Below are 19,979 nucleotides of genomic sequence, written 5' to 3' on the forward strand. Positions count from 1 at the left end.
ATTTACAAAGGCTTTAGGCTTTGAAGTATAAATTTAAGGGCAAAAATTAATTTTATTTTTCACACAACTGTCCAATTGTGGAAAAAAAAAATTGGATTTGTGTTTCAAGGTATGAGCTAGTAGAAGATCCAGCTAAGTGGATGTCCATAGACCCACAGACAGGCAAGATCACTTTGGCAAAGAAGATGGACCGCGAATCTCCATATGTCCACAACAGCACCTATACTGTCACGATGAGAGCAATAGATGATGGTATGATTTCCTAGAACAGACTTTATTCATGCTTTACACAGTTCTAATGTAACTGAAAGAAATTGTTATGATGTACTGATACCACAACACTGTTGAAACAAATTAAAAATGTGGTCTGTTCTCACAAAGAAAAAACATACAGCACCGGTCAAAAGTATGGACACACCTACTCATTCATAGGTTTTCTTTTTTTTCTGTATTTCGACTATTTTCTACATTGTCAAACAATGCTGAAGACATCAAAACTATGAAATAACAGCTGGATCATGCATGGAATTATGTGGCAAAAAAAGTGTTAAACAAAATACATTTTATCCATTCACACCTACAGTCAATTTAGGGCCACCAATTAGCCTAACCTGCATGTCTTTGGACTGTGGGGGAAACCAGAGCAAACCCATGCAGACACAGGGAGAACATGCAAACTCCACACAGAAAGACCCTTGTCGGCCGCTGGGCTCGAACCCAGAACCTTCTTGCTGTGAAGCAACAGTGCTAACCACTACACCACCATGCTGCCATAATACAGTTCATATTTTAGATTCTTCAAAGTAGCCACAATTTACCTTGATGATGCTTTGCACACTATTGGCATTATCTTAACCAGCTTCATGAGGGGGCGGCACGGTGGTGTAGTGGTTAGCGCTGTCGCCTCACAGCAAGAAGGTCCTGGGTTCGAGCCCCGGGGCCGGCGGGGGCCTTTCTGTGTGGAGTTTGCATGTTCTCCCCGTGTCCGCGTGGGTTTCCTCCGGGTGCTCCGGTTTCCCCCACAGTCCAAAGACATGCAGGTTAGGTTAACTGGTGACTCTAAATTGACCGTAGGTGTGAATGCGAGTGTGAATGGTTGTCTGTGTCTATGTGTCAGCCCTGTGATGACCTGGCGACTTGTCCAGGGTGTACCCCGCCTTTCGCCCGTAGTCAGCTGGGATAGGCTCCAGCTTGCCTGCGACCCTGTAGAAGGATAAAGCGGCTAGAGATAATGAGATGAGATGAGATGAGCTTCATGAGGCAGTTACTTGGAATGCTTTTCAATGAACAGATGTGCCTTATCAAAAGTTAATTAGTGGAATTTCTTGTGGCATTTCTTTCTTTATGCATTTGAGCCTGTCAAACAGTAAATAATAAATTACTGTAAATAGCTCTATTCTATAACTGGAGTATCTGAAAGAAATTGAATCAAACGCAACTGGACTTGGTTTTAAGTCTTTAAAGACATTTCGCCTCTCATCTTAGAGGCTTCATCAGTTCACTTAATCAGCTTATCTGACTGGACTGGGCTAGTCTGACCAGCTGGTGTGAGTACCCAGGTATTTAACCTTTCTGCAGTCATTCTCAAGTCCACTGATGTCATTCAGTGCATTTACATGCACATAGAGAGAATCGAATTTCTGCCATTGCTCGACTGAAATCGAAGTTCAAAATGCCATGTATACACCTTAATTCGGCTGAAATTGTACCAAACTTGATTTCTCGGTGTAACAGTTCTTATGAAGGGGTGGAGCACAGAGGACGGCAGGATAGAGATCAGGTTCAACAATCGTTTTATTTTTACACTTTTCAGTGGTCTCTCAAACACACACACACACAGCCAGACACACGCGCACACACATCAGGTGTCTGGTTCAGGAGAGATCCTCTGCTCTCTCTCCCTGAATAGGGCGCGGTCACTGGGAAGACACACACAAACAGGTTAATTGCAGTCAGGTGTAGTGATTCTGCCACTTACCTTCCCTGACTCCGCCCTCCTGTCACAGACTGGCGCTTGACCACAGAAAAAGCCCGCTGGCATTGCTCTGTCCACTGGACTGGATCTGGTGCCCCCTTTTTAGTGAGATCAGTCAGCGGGCTGGTGACATCTGAATAATTAGGTATAAACCTACGATAATAGCCAGCCAGCGCCAGGAACTGTCTCACCCCCTTTATGGTCTTGGGCCTCGGGCAGGCCACAATTGCTGTGGTCTTGTTAATTTGGGGACGCACCTGCCTGTTGCCCAAGTGGAAGCCCAGATACCATACTTCCACCCGCCCAATCGCACACTGCTTTGGGTTGGCTGTGAGACCCACTCGCCTCAGCGACCTAAGGATGGCCCTTAGGTGTTCAAGGTGCCTCAGCCAGTCATTACTATATATGATGAGGTCATCGAGATAGGCGGCCGCATAGGTGGCGTGGGGGCGGAGGACCTGGTCCATCAGCCACTGAAACGTAGCAGGCACCCCAAACAGCCCAAACAGAAGTGGGACGAATTGGTGTAAACCAAACGGTGTGGAAAAGGCCGTTTTTTCTCGGGATAGTGGAGTCAAGGGGATCTGCCAATATCCCTTCGTCAAATCCAGTGTCGAATAAAAGCGAGCCGTGCCTAGTCAATCGAGCAGCTCGTCAATATGAGGCATTGGGTACGCATCGAATTTAGACACCGTGTTGACTTTTCTGTAGTCCACACAGAACCGGACCGACCCGTCAGCCTTGGGTACCAAGACCACCGGGCTGCTCCAGTCACTGTGGGACTCCTCGATGATGCCCATTTCGAGAATGGTCTGAAGTTCTTCCCGAACCACCTTTTTTGTGTGTTCGGGTAGCCTGTAAGGGCGGCTACACACTACCACCCCTGGGGGCGTCTCTATGTGGTGCTCTATGAGGTTAGTGCGACTGGGCAGGGGCAAGAACACATCCGAAAACTCGGTCTGCAACTGGGCGACCTCCGTGAATTGGGTCGGGGAGAGGTGGTCTCCACAGGGGACCGGAGAGGTACGTGATGCCAATGCCCCTTTTTGAACCACTGGCCCCAGCTCCGCCTTCTCCGTAATCACCGACACCAACGCCACAGGGACCTCCTCGTTCCAGAGTTTAAGCAGATTGAGGTGGTAAATCTGTAGCGCCCCACCCCTGTCCGTTCGCCTCACCTCATAGTCGACGTCCCCGACTCACCGTGTGACCTCAAAGGGTCCTTGCCACTTGGCGATCAATTTGGAGCTTGACATGGGCAACAGTACGAGTACCTTATCTCCCGGTGTGAACTCTCTAAGGCGCGTACCCTTGTTGTACAGGCGGGCTTGCCATTCCTGGGCCTGCCACAAATTCTCCTGAGTTAGGTGGGTGAGCGTGTGGAGTTTTGCGTGCAGGTCCATAACGTACTGAATTTCGTTCTTGCTTTGTGAAGGTCCCTCCTCCCAATTTTCCCGCAGCACGTCTAGGATGCCGTGCGGCTTACGCCCATATAATAATTTGAACAGGGAGAACCCCGTGGAGGCTTGGGGGACCTCTCGCACTGAGAACAAGGGCTCGAGCCACTTATCCCAATTACGTGCGTCCTCACGAATTTTTTAATAATATTTTTGAGGGTGCGGTTGAATCATTCTACTAAACCGTCCGTTTGTGAGTGATACATGCTGGTGCGGATCGGCTTAATCCCCAATAACCCACACAGTTCGCGCAGTGTCCATGACGTAAACGTAGTGCCTTGATCAGTCAGAATCTCTTTCGGGATTCCGACTCGGGAGATGACGCGGAAGAGTGCCTCTGCAATACTGCGTGCTGAGATATTGCGCAGAGGCACTGCTTCCGGGTATCGCGTTGCATAGTCCACCAGAACTAATATAAAGCGGTACCCTCGTGCTGACCGATCTAATGGCCCAACAAGATCCATCCCAATTCTCTCAAACGGGGTCTCGATCAATGGAAGAGGGCGCAAAGGCGCTTTTGGAATGGCCGCTGGATTTACTAACTGGCATTCGCGGCATGCCGTACACCACCTACGAACATCGCCACGAATCCCCGGCCAATAGAATCGGGCCATTATTCGGGCTAGTGTTTTATCCTGCCCTAAGTGTCCAGCCATGGGATTAAAGTGAGCCACCTGGAATACCAGTTCCCGGTGGTTCTTCGGAATCAAAAGCTGCGTGACTCGCTCTTTAGTCTGAGTGTCCTGCGTCACTCGGTATAATCTATCCTTCATAATAGAGAAATAGGGAAAGGACGGGGTGGCGTTCGGCGGAAGCGTTTGACCATCGATTACTCTCACTTGGTCAAACGCATGTCGCAGAGTCTTGTCTCGCGATTGTTCTAATGGGAAATCCGTGAGGGATTCCCCGAGAGAAGGAGGAGGAGCCTGGGGCTCCTCACTCTGACGCGGAGATGACGTAGATGGCTCTGTGACAGCTGCTCCCGCCAAAGCGACACCGGGACCTCCCCCTTGCCAAATGGCAGGACCCACTCTTTACTAAGCGCGTCATCAAACCCCGAAATCCTGGCCAATCAGTCCCCAAAATTAAAGAGTGGGTAAGGCGAGGATTAACCCCCGCCTTCACTATAAATTTTTCCCCTCGGAAAAAAATGTGGACTGACACCAGAGGGTAGCAGTGAATATCCCCATGCACACACAACACCTTCACCCCCTGTGCTCCCCCCAATGCCTCATTTTGGACCAGGCTTTGGTGAATTGAGGTCTGATTACAGCCAGAATCCACCAACGCCTGATATGTATCCCCTTGGATACTCACCAGTATGCGATACGCTCCGGCCCGATTGAGGGCGGCCTCTGGTGCGTCGGGGATCCGAACCACCGCGCCTACCTCCATCGCCATGCACTGCTGTTGAAAGTGGCCCAGCTCCCCGCAGAGCCAGCAAACCGGCCCGGGCTTTCCCTCTGCACTGGTGATCTGGGGCTCACTCACCTGAGGTGGGGGAGAGACAGACACAGAAGGGAGAAATGGGAGGGCACCGCGGGTGCGGCGGGCCGGCTGGGGTGGTGCCGGCCCCCGCCTCTGCGGTGGGGGAATGGGGCGAGGATGGGACACAGGAGGAGGGGGGGAGAGAGAGAGAAGAAGAGAGAAGAGAAGATGCCATCTGCTGTCCTGCCGCCAGGACAGCCGCCAAATGGTCCTCCGCCAGCTCGACTGCCCGATCCAGCGACGCCGGGCGGTGGCACTGGACCCACTCCGCAGTTCCTGTTGGCAAGCGCGCGATGAACTGTTCCAGCACCACCTGGTCAATGATTCCCTCAGCGTCACAGTTGTCGGCCCTCAACCACCGCCAGCAGGCGTCCCGGAGCTGCTGGCCGAACGCGAACGGCTGGCCGACTTCCTCCAAGCGCAACGCACGGAAGCGCTGGCGCTGCTGTTCTGGGGTGCGCCCCACGGGCTGGAGGACGGCCCGGTGGAGGTCCGCGTAGGCCAGCCGGCTGTCAGTGGGGAGCTGAAGTGTGGCCAGCTGTGCCTCTCCCGTTAGCAGGGGGAGGAGGCACGCTGCGCGCTGCTCCATCGGCCACCCCGACGCTTTGGCAACCTGCTTGAAGAGTGTGATGAATGCCTCGGGGTCGTCCTGCAGGCCCATCTTGGTGACAGTGAGGGGAGACGGGCCTGTGGTAGGAGCACTGGTGGACCCCGCCGACGCGAGGAGGTGCCGGAACGCCTCTCGATCTTCCTGTTGGGCCAACACCAGGGCCTCGAACCGCTCTTCTTGCTCCTTTAGGAGGGTGAGTAGCGCCTGGTGCTGGCTTTGCTGGGCCGTAGCGAGGGCGTGGACCAGTTCAGCGAACGGGGAAGACTCCATGGGGCTGTTAGGCTGCTGTACTCCAGATCCCGGGTTTCGGTACCACTGTAACAGTTCTTATAAATGGGTGGAGCACAGAGGACAGCAGGACAGAGATCAGGTTCAACAATCGTTTTATTTTTACACTTTTCAGTGGTCTCTCAAACACACACACAGCCAGACACACGAGCACACCCATCAGGTGTCTGGTTCGGGAGAGATCCTCTGCTCTCTGCGCTCCCTCCCTAAATAGGGTGCGGTCACTGGGAAGACACACACAAACAGGTTAATTGCAGTCAGGTGTAGTGATTCTGCCACTTACCTTCCCTGACTCCACCCTCCTGTCACAGACCGGCGCTTGACCACGCCCCCGCTGCCACACTCGGAATCGAGCTACACGACCTAGATTATGCGATTTCTGCCGAGCTACTTAGTGCATGTATACCCTATCGAGCTACGTATTCGAGCTACTTACTTCAGCACTGCCCCTTCCGGAAGTGACGAGTGACGAGACCACAAGTGGGAAACACAACAGCCTCGGTCAGCATGACAACGAATCATGACAACGGCATGAATCTTTTCTTTTTGTGGCATTGTTTGCACTGTTAAAATTTAGCTCACTTACTGTATCACCAAATACATCTGTACAGCTGTTGCATAGCTGTGAATTGTGTACATAAACAAGTCATTTTGTGTGTGTGTGTGTGTGTGTGTGTGTGTGTGTATATATATATATATATATATATATATATATATATATATATATATATATATATATGTCCAACATCTGAAGAATGTCAATAAAAACAAAACAATTGAACTTTTTGTGTTTATTAAGACATAAGTTAAATTGTAAGCAAAAAAAAAAATTTTTTGTAAGCAAAAAATGGACTTTAGAAAACTATACAATTGTGCAAAATAAGTTGTCTTGGTGGAGAAGTTCTGCCTCAAGTGGAGGAGTTTAAGTATCTCGGGATCTTGTTCACGAGTGAGGGAAGGATGGAGCATGAGATCGACAGGCGGATTGGTGCAGCCTCCGCAGTGATGCGGTCGCTTTACCGGTCCGTCATGGTGAAGAAGGAGCTGAGCCAAAAGGCGAAGCTCTCAATTTACCGGTTGATCTACGTTCCAAATCTCACCTATGGTCATGAGGTTTGGGTAACGACCGAAAGGACAAGATCACGGATACAAGCGGCCGAAATGAGTTTCCTTCGCAGGGTGGCTGGGCGCTCCCTTAGAGATAGGGTGAGAAGCACAGTCACTCGGGAGGAGCTCGGAGTAGAGCCGCTGCTGCTCCACATCGAGAGGAATCAGCTGAGGTGGCTCGGGCATCTTTTTTGGATGCCTCCTGGATGCCTCCCTGGGGAGGTGTTCCAGGCATGTCCCCCCGGGAGGAGGCCCCGGGGAAGACCCAGGACACGCTGGAGGGACTATGTCTCTCGGCTGGCCTGGGAACGCCTCGGTGTTCTTCCCGAGGAGCTGGCCGAGGTGTCTGGGGAAAGGGAAGTTTGGGCTTCCCTGCTTAGACTGCTGCCTCCGCGACCCGGTCCCGGATAAAGCGGAATATGACAAGACGAGACGAGAAGTTGTCTTACTGTGAATGGTTGTCTGTGTCTATGTGTCAGCCCTGTGATGACCTGGCGACTTGTCCAGGGTGTACCCTGCCTTTTGCCCGTAGTCAGCTGGGATAGGCTCCAGCTTGCCTGCGACCCTGTAGAACAGGATAAAGCGGCTACGGATAATGAGATGAGATGTTGTCTTACAAAACAGTGGCCTGTGCAGGACAGTTTGTAGCCATACAGTCTGTTAGAGCAAGCCTAACAGCTTGAGCACGGAACTTGTGAACACGGAACTGCCAGTGTTGCCAGATTAGGCAGTTTTAAGTGCATTTTGGCGGATTTGAACATGTTTTGGGCTGGAAAACATCAGCAGTATCTGACAACACTGCTGATAACTTTGTTTATACTCTTGAATAGCTCTTCTTCATGACAACAACCGGAAGTGTACCAACACGATGGGGCGTGTAGCGCCACCTGTGGCTCGGGTGCACAATGTACATCACACAATAGCTCGATTTGCTTGTGTGCATGTAGGATTGGATTTCTCTGGCACCCCTGCTGGGACCCTTTGCTCGATTACCGACAGCAGCTCGATTTGGATGTGTATGTAAACGTACTGATTGTTTCTTTCGTGCTCCAGGGTGTGTGAAAGTCTTTGGAATCAACTTCCTTAGTGCTCCATTCTGTTGCGATGGCAGTTGTTTGTAGTCATGAGAGTTGCTGGAGTCACTTGAGGCCATTTGTGAACAACCATTGTTCTTGGAGGCTAAGGTGTGAAATCTCCTGGGTAGGGATGAAAGGACAGCATTGTAAGTGGTGTTGCAGACCTCCTCTTCTGTTGAGGGATGGTTTTACCAATTTCACATAGATGGTTTCCTTTAGTCCTTTTTCAAACCACCTGTCTTCCCTGTCCAAAATATGTACATTGCTGTCCTCAAAGGATTGTGCCTTCTCCTTTAGGTGTAAATGTATTGCAGAGTCTTGGTTTGAAGAGTTGGTCCTCCTGTGTTGGGCCATATGTTTGGGCCAATGTATGGCCCAACACAGGAGGGCCAACTCTTCAGGCCCTCAGTGCAGGAGGGCCAAGACTCTGCTGTCTATTTACACCTAAAGGAGAAGCCATACTCCTTTGAGGACAGCAATGTACATATTTTGGACACATCTAATGACCCTAAATGACTGCCATTACAACAGAATGGATCGCTAATGAAGTTGACTCCAAAGTCTTTATCACACCCTGGAGCATGAAAGAAACAATGGCCTTGAGATGAGTGGCCTTGAGAACAACTCCACAGAGGTCAAATACCTGGGTACTCACACTGGCTGGTCAGACTAGCCCAGTCCAGTCGGACAAGCTGATGAAGCGAACTGATGAAGCCTCTTGGATGAAATGTGAAACATCATCTTCAATGACTTAAAACAAAATCCAGTTGCATTTGATTCAATTTCTTTGCGATAACTGTGACCTGGATGAATGTGAATATTCACAGACATACAACCGGAGTAATCCATATTATGTCAAGAACCACTCAACTAATTAAAGAGAAACAACAATGCATCATTACTTTAAGACATGAAGTGTCGTATTAATAAAAATAAAGAAAATAATAATTCAATGGTGTGTCCAAACTTTTGACTGGTACTGAATAATCATTTATGGAAGGCATCTCCCACATCAGTGCAGATGTAACTGACATGGGAAAGTCTTAGACAGGAGTTGTTGTGCCACATTTCAAAATTGACTTTGGTCACTTCTTTGACAAGCTTTCAATTAAAGTATAACTTGTACCTTTTCAGATGGATGATAACAGAGGGATGGACAGATGGATGAAAGTCAAGCAAGGCAGGCAGACAGGGTAGCAGGCAGATAGTTGAATGAACAAAGAATGCTCCAAACAAATCCTGTAATCCAAACAAAATGGTCAGTAGGCAAGGTGGTTAAAAAAGGTACAAAGTATATCCAAGGAGAGATAAAAATAAACTAAATATATCAAAATTAAAAGGTTTGTAAAGAACTATATGCCACTAGTCTCCAAACAAATTCCTTTGTTCTGGGGGCATCGTGGCTCAGGTGGATAAGGCGCCATACCATAAATCTGGGGACCCAGGTTCGATTCCGACCCAAGGTCATTTCCCAATCCCTCCCTGTCTCCCTCTATCCTGCTCATTTCCTGTCTCTACACTGTCCTATCCAATAAAGGTGAAACCCCCCCCCCCAAAAAAAAATTCCTTTGTTCTCCGCTTCTGAGATCAAAGGTGAGTGGTGGCCATCTTAACTTCAAGGCTCTATCAAACTAAGGGTCCTTTTCAAAATAAAAGAACTAGGGGGTAAGGGAGCTCCTGTAGCACATATTACAAATTTGACTTTAAACTCAAAAATGGCTCTTACACGGCCCGCCCCTTATAGCTACCACAGGAAGCAAGCTATAACAAAACAAAAATGTAAATTTTCTAAAGAGCCATGTACTATACAAAATCTACTGTATGCAAAGAATCAGTGCATGCATCTGTGTGAGCGTGTGCACGTGCACAAGTTCATACAGGCTTATTCAGCTTTAGGTTGCTGGCCTTCTACCAGCAAGCAAATCTTGCTGACGGGTCTCTCAAGCTGGCTTGTTTTGGTCTGAAGTCGTACACTGCAAACCAAGCCTTTAGAATCAGGGAGGGCTTCAGTAACTCTGGCCAACATCCACGATCCTTGTGGTGCCGTGGCGTCTGCTACAAGTACACTGTCTCCCCATTGGAAGTTGCGTTTGCCGCGAGTCCATTTTTGCCACATCTGCAAAAGGGGGAGATATTCTCGGATCCAACACTTCCAGAATAGGTCGGCAATGTACTGCACTTGCCTCCAGTGGCACCTCACATACAAGTCTTCCTTTGCAAACAACCCTGGAGGTAAGACAGGCTGAACCTTAAGCTGTAAGAGATGGTTAGGTGTTAGTGGCTCTAAATCATTCAGATCATCAGAGACTGTTGTGAGTGGACGGCTATTAAGAATGGCCTCAAATCTCACACATCACTGTCTGAAGGCCTTCATCATCCAGATACTGTTGGCTGGTCATGGACTGTAGTATTCTCTTGACCATGCGAATGAGTCTCTCCCATATCCCAGCATGATGTGCACCATGGGGAGGATTAAAAGTCCATTTCACTCCCTTTTGGAGTAGACTTTGTTCTATCTGTTGCAAGTTCCAGGATTTCAAAGCTTCTTTTAATTCCTTTTCAGTTGAGACAAGGTTTGTTCCAATGTCAGACCGCAACTCAGACACTTGCCCTCTTCTAGCGATGAAGCGTCTGAATGCATGTATACAGGAGTCAGTATCAAGCGATTGTGCAACCTCCAGATGTATAGCACGGCTGACAAGACATGTAAAAATCACTCCATAGCGCTTCACAAAGCTACGGCCTCGTTTTACTTCCAGTGGCCCAAAATAATCAACCCCTACATGAGTAAAGGGTGGTAGGTCAGAGGTCAGCCTGTCAACAGGAAGGTCTGCCATCTTCTGTTCACCAGAATTTGAATCGACTTTTCTGCATGTAGTGCACTCATGAATTACGTTTCTGGCAAGAGCGTTGGCACAGGGAATCCAATATCTTTGTCTAAGCTTGGAGAGCATAAAATTCCTTCCACTGTGTCCAACTTCTTGATGGATGTGGTGAAGTAACAGTTTGGAAACATGATGGTCCTTAGGTAGAATTGAAGGATGCTTTTGTTCAGTAGGCATGGCCATTTTTCTCAAGCGGCCACCAACCCTTAAGGTGCCAGAGTCTAGGAAAGGGTCTAGCCTGTAGATGGAGCTGTTTCTGCTTATGTATTGCAGAAATTGTGGAAATCCCTGCCTCTGGCAAAACTGCACAATAACCATCTCTGCATCTTCCATATCACTGACTGATAACATGTATGGACCAGTTTTCTCTTGTTTTCCTTTTCTTGTGACCATTGTATGCCTGCTTTGATCCATCCCTGCCTGGCGTTTCCTGGCCAGCTCTAAAAGAATGGACTTCAACCTGAGGAACCATGCCACGGTTTTCTTCAGCTTCATCCATATTGAGAAGTAATTCATCAGGTAAGTAGTGACATCATAGCTGTCCTTTACAGCAATGTTCACTGTAACGACCTTTCTTAACTCAGGATCGTCTGGAGAGAGGACAAGTTCAGACAGAGGGTCAGGCCAGCAATCAGGCGATTCCTTTAAGAAATCCGGACCACTGTTCCAGGTCTGTCTTTTCAGAAAGGTTTCAATGTGCAGTCCTCGAGTAGCACAATCAGCAGGGTTCAATTTTGTGCCTATGTATTTCCACTGAGATGCCTCTGATGTACTTCGGATGACGTTAAGGCGGTTGACTACAAAAGGTCTGAAGTCTTCTGCTTTCATTCCATATGTACCTCAAAATGGTCATGCTATCTGTCCAGAATAGAGACCTTTCCAATTCCATATGTATCTCCTCAGATAGCATCTGGTCCATACGTACTGCAAGAACAGCAGCAGTGAGCTCCATCCTTGGTGTAGTCATCAGTTTCAATGGGGCAATATGGGCCTTTCCCATTAGAAAGGTGACGTGAACCCTGTTGCTGCAACTTGTCAGCCTCAGATTGGGTATGGCACAGTTACCTATGTCACTCGCATCACAAAAGTGGTGCATCTGGGCTGCCTTGACACTTCCAGAAGTGGCTGGGACCAAACAGCAACTGACCTTGAACTCTTTCACTCTTGGAAGATCTTGCCACCATCGCTTCCAGGATTGGACATGGATCTCTGGCAACTCCTCATCCCATCCAATGTTCTGCTTGCATAACTCCTGTAGAATGCATTTTGCAGGAAAGGTGATGGGTGCGAGGAACCCAAGTGGATCATATATGGAGCTGACCATGGAGAGAATTCCACGTCTACTGGTTGGACGCTCTTTGATGGTTACCTGGAACACGGATACGTCTTTGACACACCATTGCACACCCAGCATGCTCTCAATGGGCAGATCCTCAATGTCAAGGTCAAGATTTTTTACATCCTTTGCCCTTTCAGGCTCTGGGATGGAGGCTAGAACAGCCTTGTTGTTGCTTATCCATTTAGTTAATTTGAACCCCCCAGGTGCACAGAGTAACTTCTACTCCTCGCAGAGCTTGATGGCATGGCTCTCTGTGTTAACAGCCTTCAGCAAGTCGTATACATAAAAGTTGTTCTTAACTGTGCTTGTTGCTTCAGCTGAGAAGCACCATTTGTTATCCTCAGCTGTCCTTCTTAATGCGTAGCTTGCTGAGCTAGCTGATGTTGTTGCACTGAAAAGATGCACAATCATTCTGTATTCCTTTAGTGGATGAGTGATGTCCCCATCTGGCCACCAGAGGAAACAAAGAAAGTTGACATGATGAGGCGAGATTTTCACTTGGTGGTACATTTTCTCCACATCTACCATGATGGCAATTTTGCCTTGACGAAAGCAGACTAAAACTCCAATCAAGGTGTTCATGAGGTTTGGACCTTGAAGAAGCTCGATATTTAGTGAGGTCCCCTGGTAACCCACAGAGCAGTCAAATACTACATGCAAGCTCCCCTTCTTTGGGTGAAACACACCATGATGTGGTATGTACCACACCTTTCCTTCTTCTTGAGTCAGCCAGTCTTGGGGTACAAGCTCAGCATGCCCACTAGAGATGGCCATTTCCATAAAGGCCCTGTATTCTTTGTGAAAATTACCGTTTCTCTGAAACTTTTTCTTCAATGACAATGTTCTTTATTCTGCCAGGTGACTGTTGTTTGGCATTGTGAGGTTGTCCTTCTTGAATGGTAAAGGCAACTGATAATGTCCATTGACCATCTCAGCAGAGCTGTCCATAATCTGCATGAATTTACAATCTTCTACTGACATTTGGTTCTTTTCATCAAACCTCTTCTCTGGGAAATCATGGTTATATTGCTGGTTCAGAAGCTCACTCAATTGATCAATGGAAATATGATGCACATGAACATGCCTATGACCTTGCTTATTGGTGCATGCATCTTCACCATGGAGAAGTCCATTCATCACCCAACCTATGAGAGTCTTGATAGCAAAGGGTCCATTATCCTGGCTATTTATGATTCTCCAAGGCTCCATCGATTTAGGTGCATTTATACTGCTATGACCACTTGGCTCAAAGCGGTGACAACATAAGGGAGACCACACCGATAAACAATAGTTGTTTAATACATTAAATTTCAAGAGAAAATCAGTGAATGTAAAATAACCAAAATGTGGTGAAAGTCAGCATTGTGAAATGTAATGCGTAAAAAGGTAGAGGGAGAGAAAGAGAGAATAAAAAAGGAGGCCACATGCAGTCAGCCCTAGGAGCAAGGGGCTGGAGCAGCCAAAGCCGGAGCAGGAAATGACCCCCGAACATCCCGGGAGGAGGTGTTTAGAACCCCCTCCCAATGAGCTCCAATTAGCTGGCAAATTGGCCACCATGGCCCACACAGCCACGTTGAGCAGCTCCCCCTGCAGCCTGGGAGCTGGAAGACCGGGCAACCATGTATACTATGTAGAGGAGGAATGAGACATGCCCGGCTCTGCTGTGCTGTGGCTAACATCACCTATGAGCAAGTCAAGTCCTGCATCAATGCTGGGAATCTGAACATCCTGAAGATAAAGCCATTTTGCTAAATCATCTTGTGTAGGGATGTGTTTCTTGCTAACTGAAATTTCCTGCTGAGTATAAGTTTCAGGCAATTCTATAAAGGCCTTTCCTTCCAGTGCACAAACTTCCAGGGCCCCGACAACCAGGCTGTTAACAGCTTTCTTTGCCCCATCATGCGCAGAAGTATTTGTTGTTGTTTGCCCAATCGCATTCAACCTTCTTCGGAGCTGCTCTGTGCAAAATGTTGCGGAGCTCCCTGGGTCAAGGAAAGCATATGTCTGTATTGTGTGGTTTGAGTTCTTCAGTTTGACTTGGACTGGGACAATTGAAAGAGTGCAGTGCTCATCACTATTATCAAACACCTCTGCTTTCAGTGAAACTAGGCCACTGTTCACCATCTTTCCAAGATCTTTGCCTGAGTCACCTAAAGAATTCTGGCCTTTCATTTCATTCTGTGATATGTGTAAGATACTGGGGTGGTGTTTAGAGCACACAGAACATGTTTGCCTGTTTTTACAATTTTGGCTCATGTGCCCTTTAATCAGGCAACCAAAGCAAATACCTTTAGTATTTAAAAGATCAACTTTTGCATTATGAGACCTTTTTAGCAATTCCTGAGATGATGTAATCTCATGCTTATCATCACAGACAGGACAGAGTTTTGACAGACTGGGCACTTTGGACATTTGCACAACATTCTCTGCAGTAGAATGTCCTGCAGTGTTCTCAGGTACCACTGCTACAGTTGTGGCAAAGCTGGCCCCTTTGCTCTTCTGTCTGGGACTCAGAATGGGCTTACCGATGTTGATGGTTGCCCTTGATGGTCTTTTAGATGCTGGGACATCTTGAAGGCTTCCAAAAATGGGATCTTGCAGAATCCTGCCCTGTCTTTCCAAGAAATGAACAAGATCTCCAAATGTGGCCCTTGCTCCTGTTCTTTCTTTTATATCAAAAGCATGTGTTCTCCATTTTTCTTTCACTTTGTATGGCACCTTGGAGGCAAGCAGTCTCAGATTTGATGGTGGATTAAATTCATCTATGTACCTTAAAGTGCACAATAGATTGCAACAGCCATGCAGGAAGAGAGCATACAGTGGGGCAAAAAAGTATTTAGTCAGCCACCAATTGTGCAAGTTCTCTCACTTAAAAAGATGAGAGAGGCCTGTAATTTTCATCATAGGTACACTTCAACTATGAGAGACAGAATGGGGGGAAAGAATCCAGGAATTCACCTTGTAGGATTTTTAATGAATTAATTGGTAAATTCCTCTGTAAAATAAGTATTTGGTCACCTACAAACAAGCAAGATTTCTGGCTCTCACAGACCTGTCACAACTTCTTTAAGAGGCTCCTCTGTCCTTCACTCGTTACCTGTATTAATGGCATCTGTTTGAACTCGTTATCAGTATAAAAGACACCTGTCCACAACCTCAAACAGTCACACTCCAAACTCCACTATGGCCAAGACCAAAGAGCTGTCAAAGGACACCAGAAATGAAATTGTAGACCTGCACCAGGCTGGGAAGACTGAATCTGCAATAGGTAAGCAGCTTGGTGTGAAGAAATCAACTGTGGGAGCAATTATTAGAAAATGGAAGACATACAAGACCACTGATAATCTCCCTCGATCTGGGGCTCCACGCAAGATCTCACCCCGTGGGGTCAAAATGATCACAAGAACGGTGAGCAAAAATCCCAGAACCACACGGGGGGACCTAGTGAATGACCTGCAGAGAGCTGGGACCAAAGTAACAAAGGCTACCATCAGTAACACACTACGCCGCCAGGGACTCAAATCCTGCAGTGCCAGACGTGTCCCCCTGCTTAAGGCAGTATGTCCAGGCCCGTCTGAAGTTTGCTAGAGAGCATTTGGATGATCCAGAAGAGGATTGGGAGAATGTCATATGGTCAGATGAAACCAAAATAGAACTTTTTGGTAAAAACTCAACTTGTCATGTTTGGAGGAGAAAGAATGCTGAGTTGCATCCAAAGAACACCATACCTACTGTGAAGCATGGGGGTGGAAACATCATGCTTTGGGGCTGTTTTTCTGCAAAGGGACCAGGATGACTGATCCAGGTAAAGGAAAGAATGAATGGGGCCATGTATCATGAGATTTTGAGTGAAAACCTCCTTCCATCAGCAATGGCATTGAAGATGAAACGTGGCTGGGTCTTTCAGCATGACAATGATCCCAAACACACCGCCCGGGCAACGAAGGAGTGGCTTCGTAAGAAGCATTTCAAGGTCCTTGAGTGGCCTAGCCAGTCTCCAGATCTCAACCCCATAGAAAATCTTTGGAGGGAGTTGAAAGTCCATGTTGCTCAGCGACAGCCCCAAAACATCACTGCTCTAGAGGAGATCTGCATGGAGGAATGGGCCAAAATACCAGCAACAGTGTGTGAAAACCTTGTGAAGACTTACAGAAAACGTTTGACCTCTGTCATTGCCAACAAAGGGTATATAACAAAGTATTGAGATGAACTTTTGTTATTGACCAAATACTTATTTTCCACCATAATTTGCAAATAAATTCTTTAAAAATCAGACAATGTGATTTTCTGGATTTTTTTTCTCATTCTGTCTCTCATAGTTGAAGTGTACCTATGATGAAAGTTACAGGCCTCTCTCATCTTTTTAAGTGGGAGAATTTGCACAATTGGTGACTGACTAAATACTTTTTTGCCCCACTGTAACTGTAGAGCCTCACCATTGTCTGATGGGATGTTGTCCCAACTTAAGGCTTTGCCTGTGTAAGCACTTGTTATCTTGAACTCATCTCCAAAATGAACTTCCAGTAGCCTCTTTGCCTCTGCATAGCCCCTGTCTGCACCCATATGAAGACAGCTTCTGACCAACTCCTTTGGCTGGCCAGAGGTGAACTGTTCGAGGTAATAAAGCCTGTCTTGGCTACTGATGGTATTTCTCTCAATGCGGTGTTCAAAGGCTTGTATGAATGGTCTGAAATTGAGAGGTTCTCCATTGAATACAGTCAGATCTCTAGTTGGAAGTGAATTCATCTTTTGCTGCTGCACAATAAGATCAGCTATATCACCCATGTTATTGTTGCTTGAGGCTGCGAGTGGTTGGGAAGCGCCTGCAGCAGCCTGACTGGTCTGATTCAGTTGCATCATTTGAACACGCCAGTCGGACCTCCAGGGCCTTATGTCCTGTACTAAGGCTCTTTGCAGTGGAGTTTTGGGAACAACAGAAATTTGGGCATATTCCACAGGTGATGGTTCTGGATGAAGATCTCCATTTACTCTTTTATACTGACTCCAGATATACATTCATTGCATCTCCTGGCATTTCTGAAAGCTCTGTTGATGCGAGTTTGGAGCTCATTAGTTGAGTATCGATGCTCTGTAAAACCTGTATTTTAGCATCGGCTGCAGCCAGCTCTGTTTCAAGTTCAACTCTTTCCATTGCATTTTGAACTTCAATTTGTTCCTTTAGCAAGGCGTGTTTTTTCTGAAGTGCTGCGGTACGTTGCAGAAGGACTGCCTTTTCAGCTTCAGCTTTCAGGCAAGCAGAAGACACCGAAGACGACTTGGTGGCAGTACTGGTAGAACATGTAGGTCCTATCTACTGGCTGACACATTGGATATGCCGTCTAGAGGAGTAACCACAGGCTGAAATTCACTTTGAGCACTTTTCCACATGTCTACCTCCTTCAAAAATGTTTCAAATGTTTGCATTTTTGCTTCATACCAATCATTATCACTTCTCCTTTCATCTTCATCAACTAACACTTGCACAGATTGATGAATGTCTTTAAAATCATTCAATGCCACATTTAACTGTTCAAGGCCTGTGTTAACAGCTTCAGTGTTTCCACTCTCTAGTGATTCCTTCAGTTCATTCATTCTGCGTGTACACACACCAAGTTTCCCTCTGCGCATTGCGCAAAGTGAATTAAAATTTGTCATCAGCCATATTTAAGCTCAGTTCACAATACACAAAATAAATACTCTTCAAAAATCCACACAGCAGTTGTATATTTTTCTTATTCTCTTCAAAACATGAACCAAAATCATAATCTGTTCCAATAGTAAATTCAAGTTCAGCAATAGGGCACTCCAATAGTGAACCACTTTCAAAAGCAAACTCTCAAAAGATCAAAAAACTTCTTAAATTCCAAAGACTTAACTCAAAAACTCCAATTGCTTCCATTGCAGTCAACAAAGGATCCCATGCTTTCCAAACAATTCAAAAAATAAGTCCATTGCCAAACAGTGCAAGTGATGGCAAAGTTCTTTACCATTTGTTGTGCCACGTTTCAGAATTGACTTTGGTCACTTCTTTGACAAGCTTTCAATTAAAGTATAACATGTAACTTTTCAGATGGATGATAACAGAGGGATGGATAGATGGATGAATGAATGAATGAATGTCAAGAAAGGCAGGGTAGCAGGCAGATAGTTGAATGGACAAAGAATGCTCCAAACAAATCCCGTAATCCAAACAAAATGGTCAGTAAGCAAGGTGGTTAAAAAAGGTACAAAGTATATCCAAGGAGAGATCAAAATAAACTAAATATATCAAAATTCAAAGGTTTGTAAAGAACTATATGCCACTAGTCTCCAAACAAATTCCTTTGTTCTCTGCTTCTGAGATCAAAGGTGAGTGGTGGCCATCTTAACTTCAAGGCTCTATCCAGCTCTATCAAACTTAGGGTCCTTTTCAAAATAAAAGAACTAGGGGGTAAGGGAGCTCCTGTAGCACATATTACAATTTGACTTCTCATCTCATCTCATTATCTCTAGCTGCTTATCCTGTTCTACAGGGTCACAGGCAAGCTGGAGCCTATCCCAGCTGACTACGGGCGAAAGGCGGGGTACACCCTGGACAAGTCGCCAGGTCATCACAGGGCTGACACGTAGACACAGACAACCATTCACACTCACACCTATGGTCAATTTAGAGTCACCAGTTAACCTAACCTGCATGTCTTTGGACTGTGGGGGAAACCAGAGCACCCGGAGGAAACCCACGTGGACACGGGGAGAACATGCAAACTCCACACAGAAAGGCCCTCGCCGGCTACGGGGCTTGAACCCGGACCTTCTTGCTGTGAGGTGACAGCGCTAACCACTACACCTCTGTGCCGCCACCTGGAATATGCCTTGTACTTAATAAAAATACATTATTAAATTGTATTTAATGAAAACCAGTTGTTGACTGCTTGAACTTCTATGGGTGCATCGTCCCACGGGAACAAGGGTGGTTGGTAGCCGAGTATGCACTGGAAGGGTGTTAGCTGAGTTGCAGAGTGCTTCAGAGAGTTGTGTGCATACTTGGCCCATGGCAGGAAACGTGCCCAGTCCCCCTGGTTGTGCATGCAATAGATACAAAGGAAGCAGCCGATCTCCTGGTTAGCCTGCTCTACCTGTCCATTGGACTGGGGGTGGTATCCGGATGTGAGACTAACAGACACCCCCAGCCTCTCCATGAAGCTTGACCAGAGTTTGGAGATGAACTGCAGTCCTCAGACACTAACGATGTCTTCTGGGATGCCGTAGTGACAGAAGATATGTTGGAATAGGAGCTCTGCAGTTTGTGCAGCCGTGGGAATGCCTGGAAGAGGGATAAGTTTCAGAGACTTCGAGAATCGGTCTATGGTGACCCATAATCGTGGTCTTGTTCTGGGACATGGGAAGGTCCGTGATGAAATGGATGACTAATTTTGTCAAAGGACGCTGTGGGACAGGTAGAGGCATGAGTTTGCTAGCAGGAGCCCAAGAAACCTTGGCTTGTGCACAGTTGGAGCATGAGGAGATGAAGCGGTTGATCTCAGTCATCATGGTGTCCCACCAGTACCCGTTATTCAGCATCTGGTACATGCGTTGACTGTTCAGATGACCGGTGGCTGGAAAGGAGTGCGCCCAGGTGATGAGCTTACTGCATAGTCATGGGGGCATGAAGAGAAGACCAGGTGGGATGTTGTCAGGCGTGGTCTGCGGTTGATGCTTACGAATTTTGCTGTCCAGGTCCCATGTAATGGACTGGATGAAGTATTCAGGAGGAA

At 47.0% G+C, this 19,979-nt stretch overlaps 1 protein-coding gene across 12 annotated transcripts in view; it reads left to right on the forward strand.

Annotated features, from left to right (window-relative positions):
* The window catches only part of LOC132897205 (cadherin-like protein 26), a 186,880-nt gene that overhangs the window by 64,436 nt on the left and 102,465 nt on the right, over positions 1-19,979 (forward strand). For all 12 annotated transcript variants that reach the window (XM_060938661.1, XM_060938663.1, XM_060938662.1 and 9 more), the window contains one exon: positions 110-252. In XM_060938661.1, coding sequence (XP_060794644.1) covers positions 110-252 — 143 coding nt within the window. The remainder of the gene's footprint in view (positions 1-109; positions 253-19,979) is intronic.

This window comes from Neoarius graeffei, chromosome 13 (genome assembly GCF_027579695.1).
Source record: "Neoarius graeffei isolate fNeoGra1 chromosome 13, fNeoGra1.pri, whole genome shotgun sequence".
Taxonomy (NCBI): domain Eukaryota; kingdom Metazoa; phylum Chordata; class Actinopteri; order Siluriformes; family Ariidae; genus Neoarius; species Neoarius graeffei.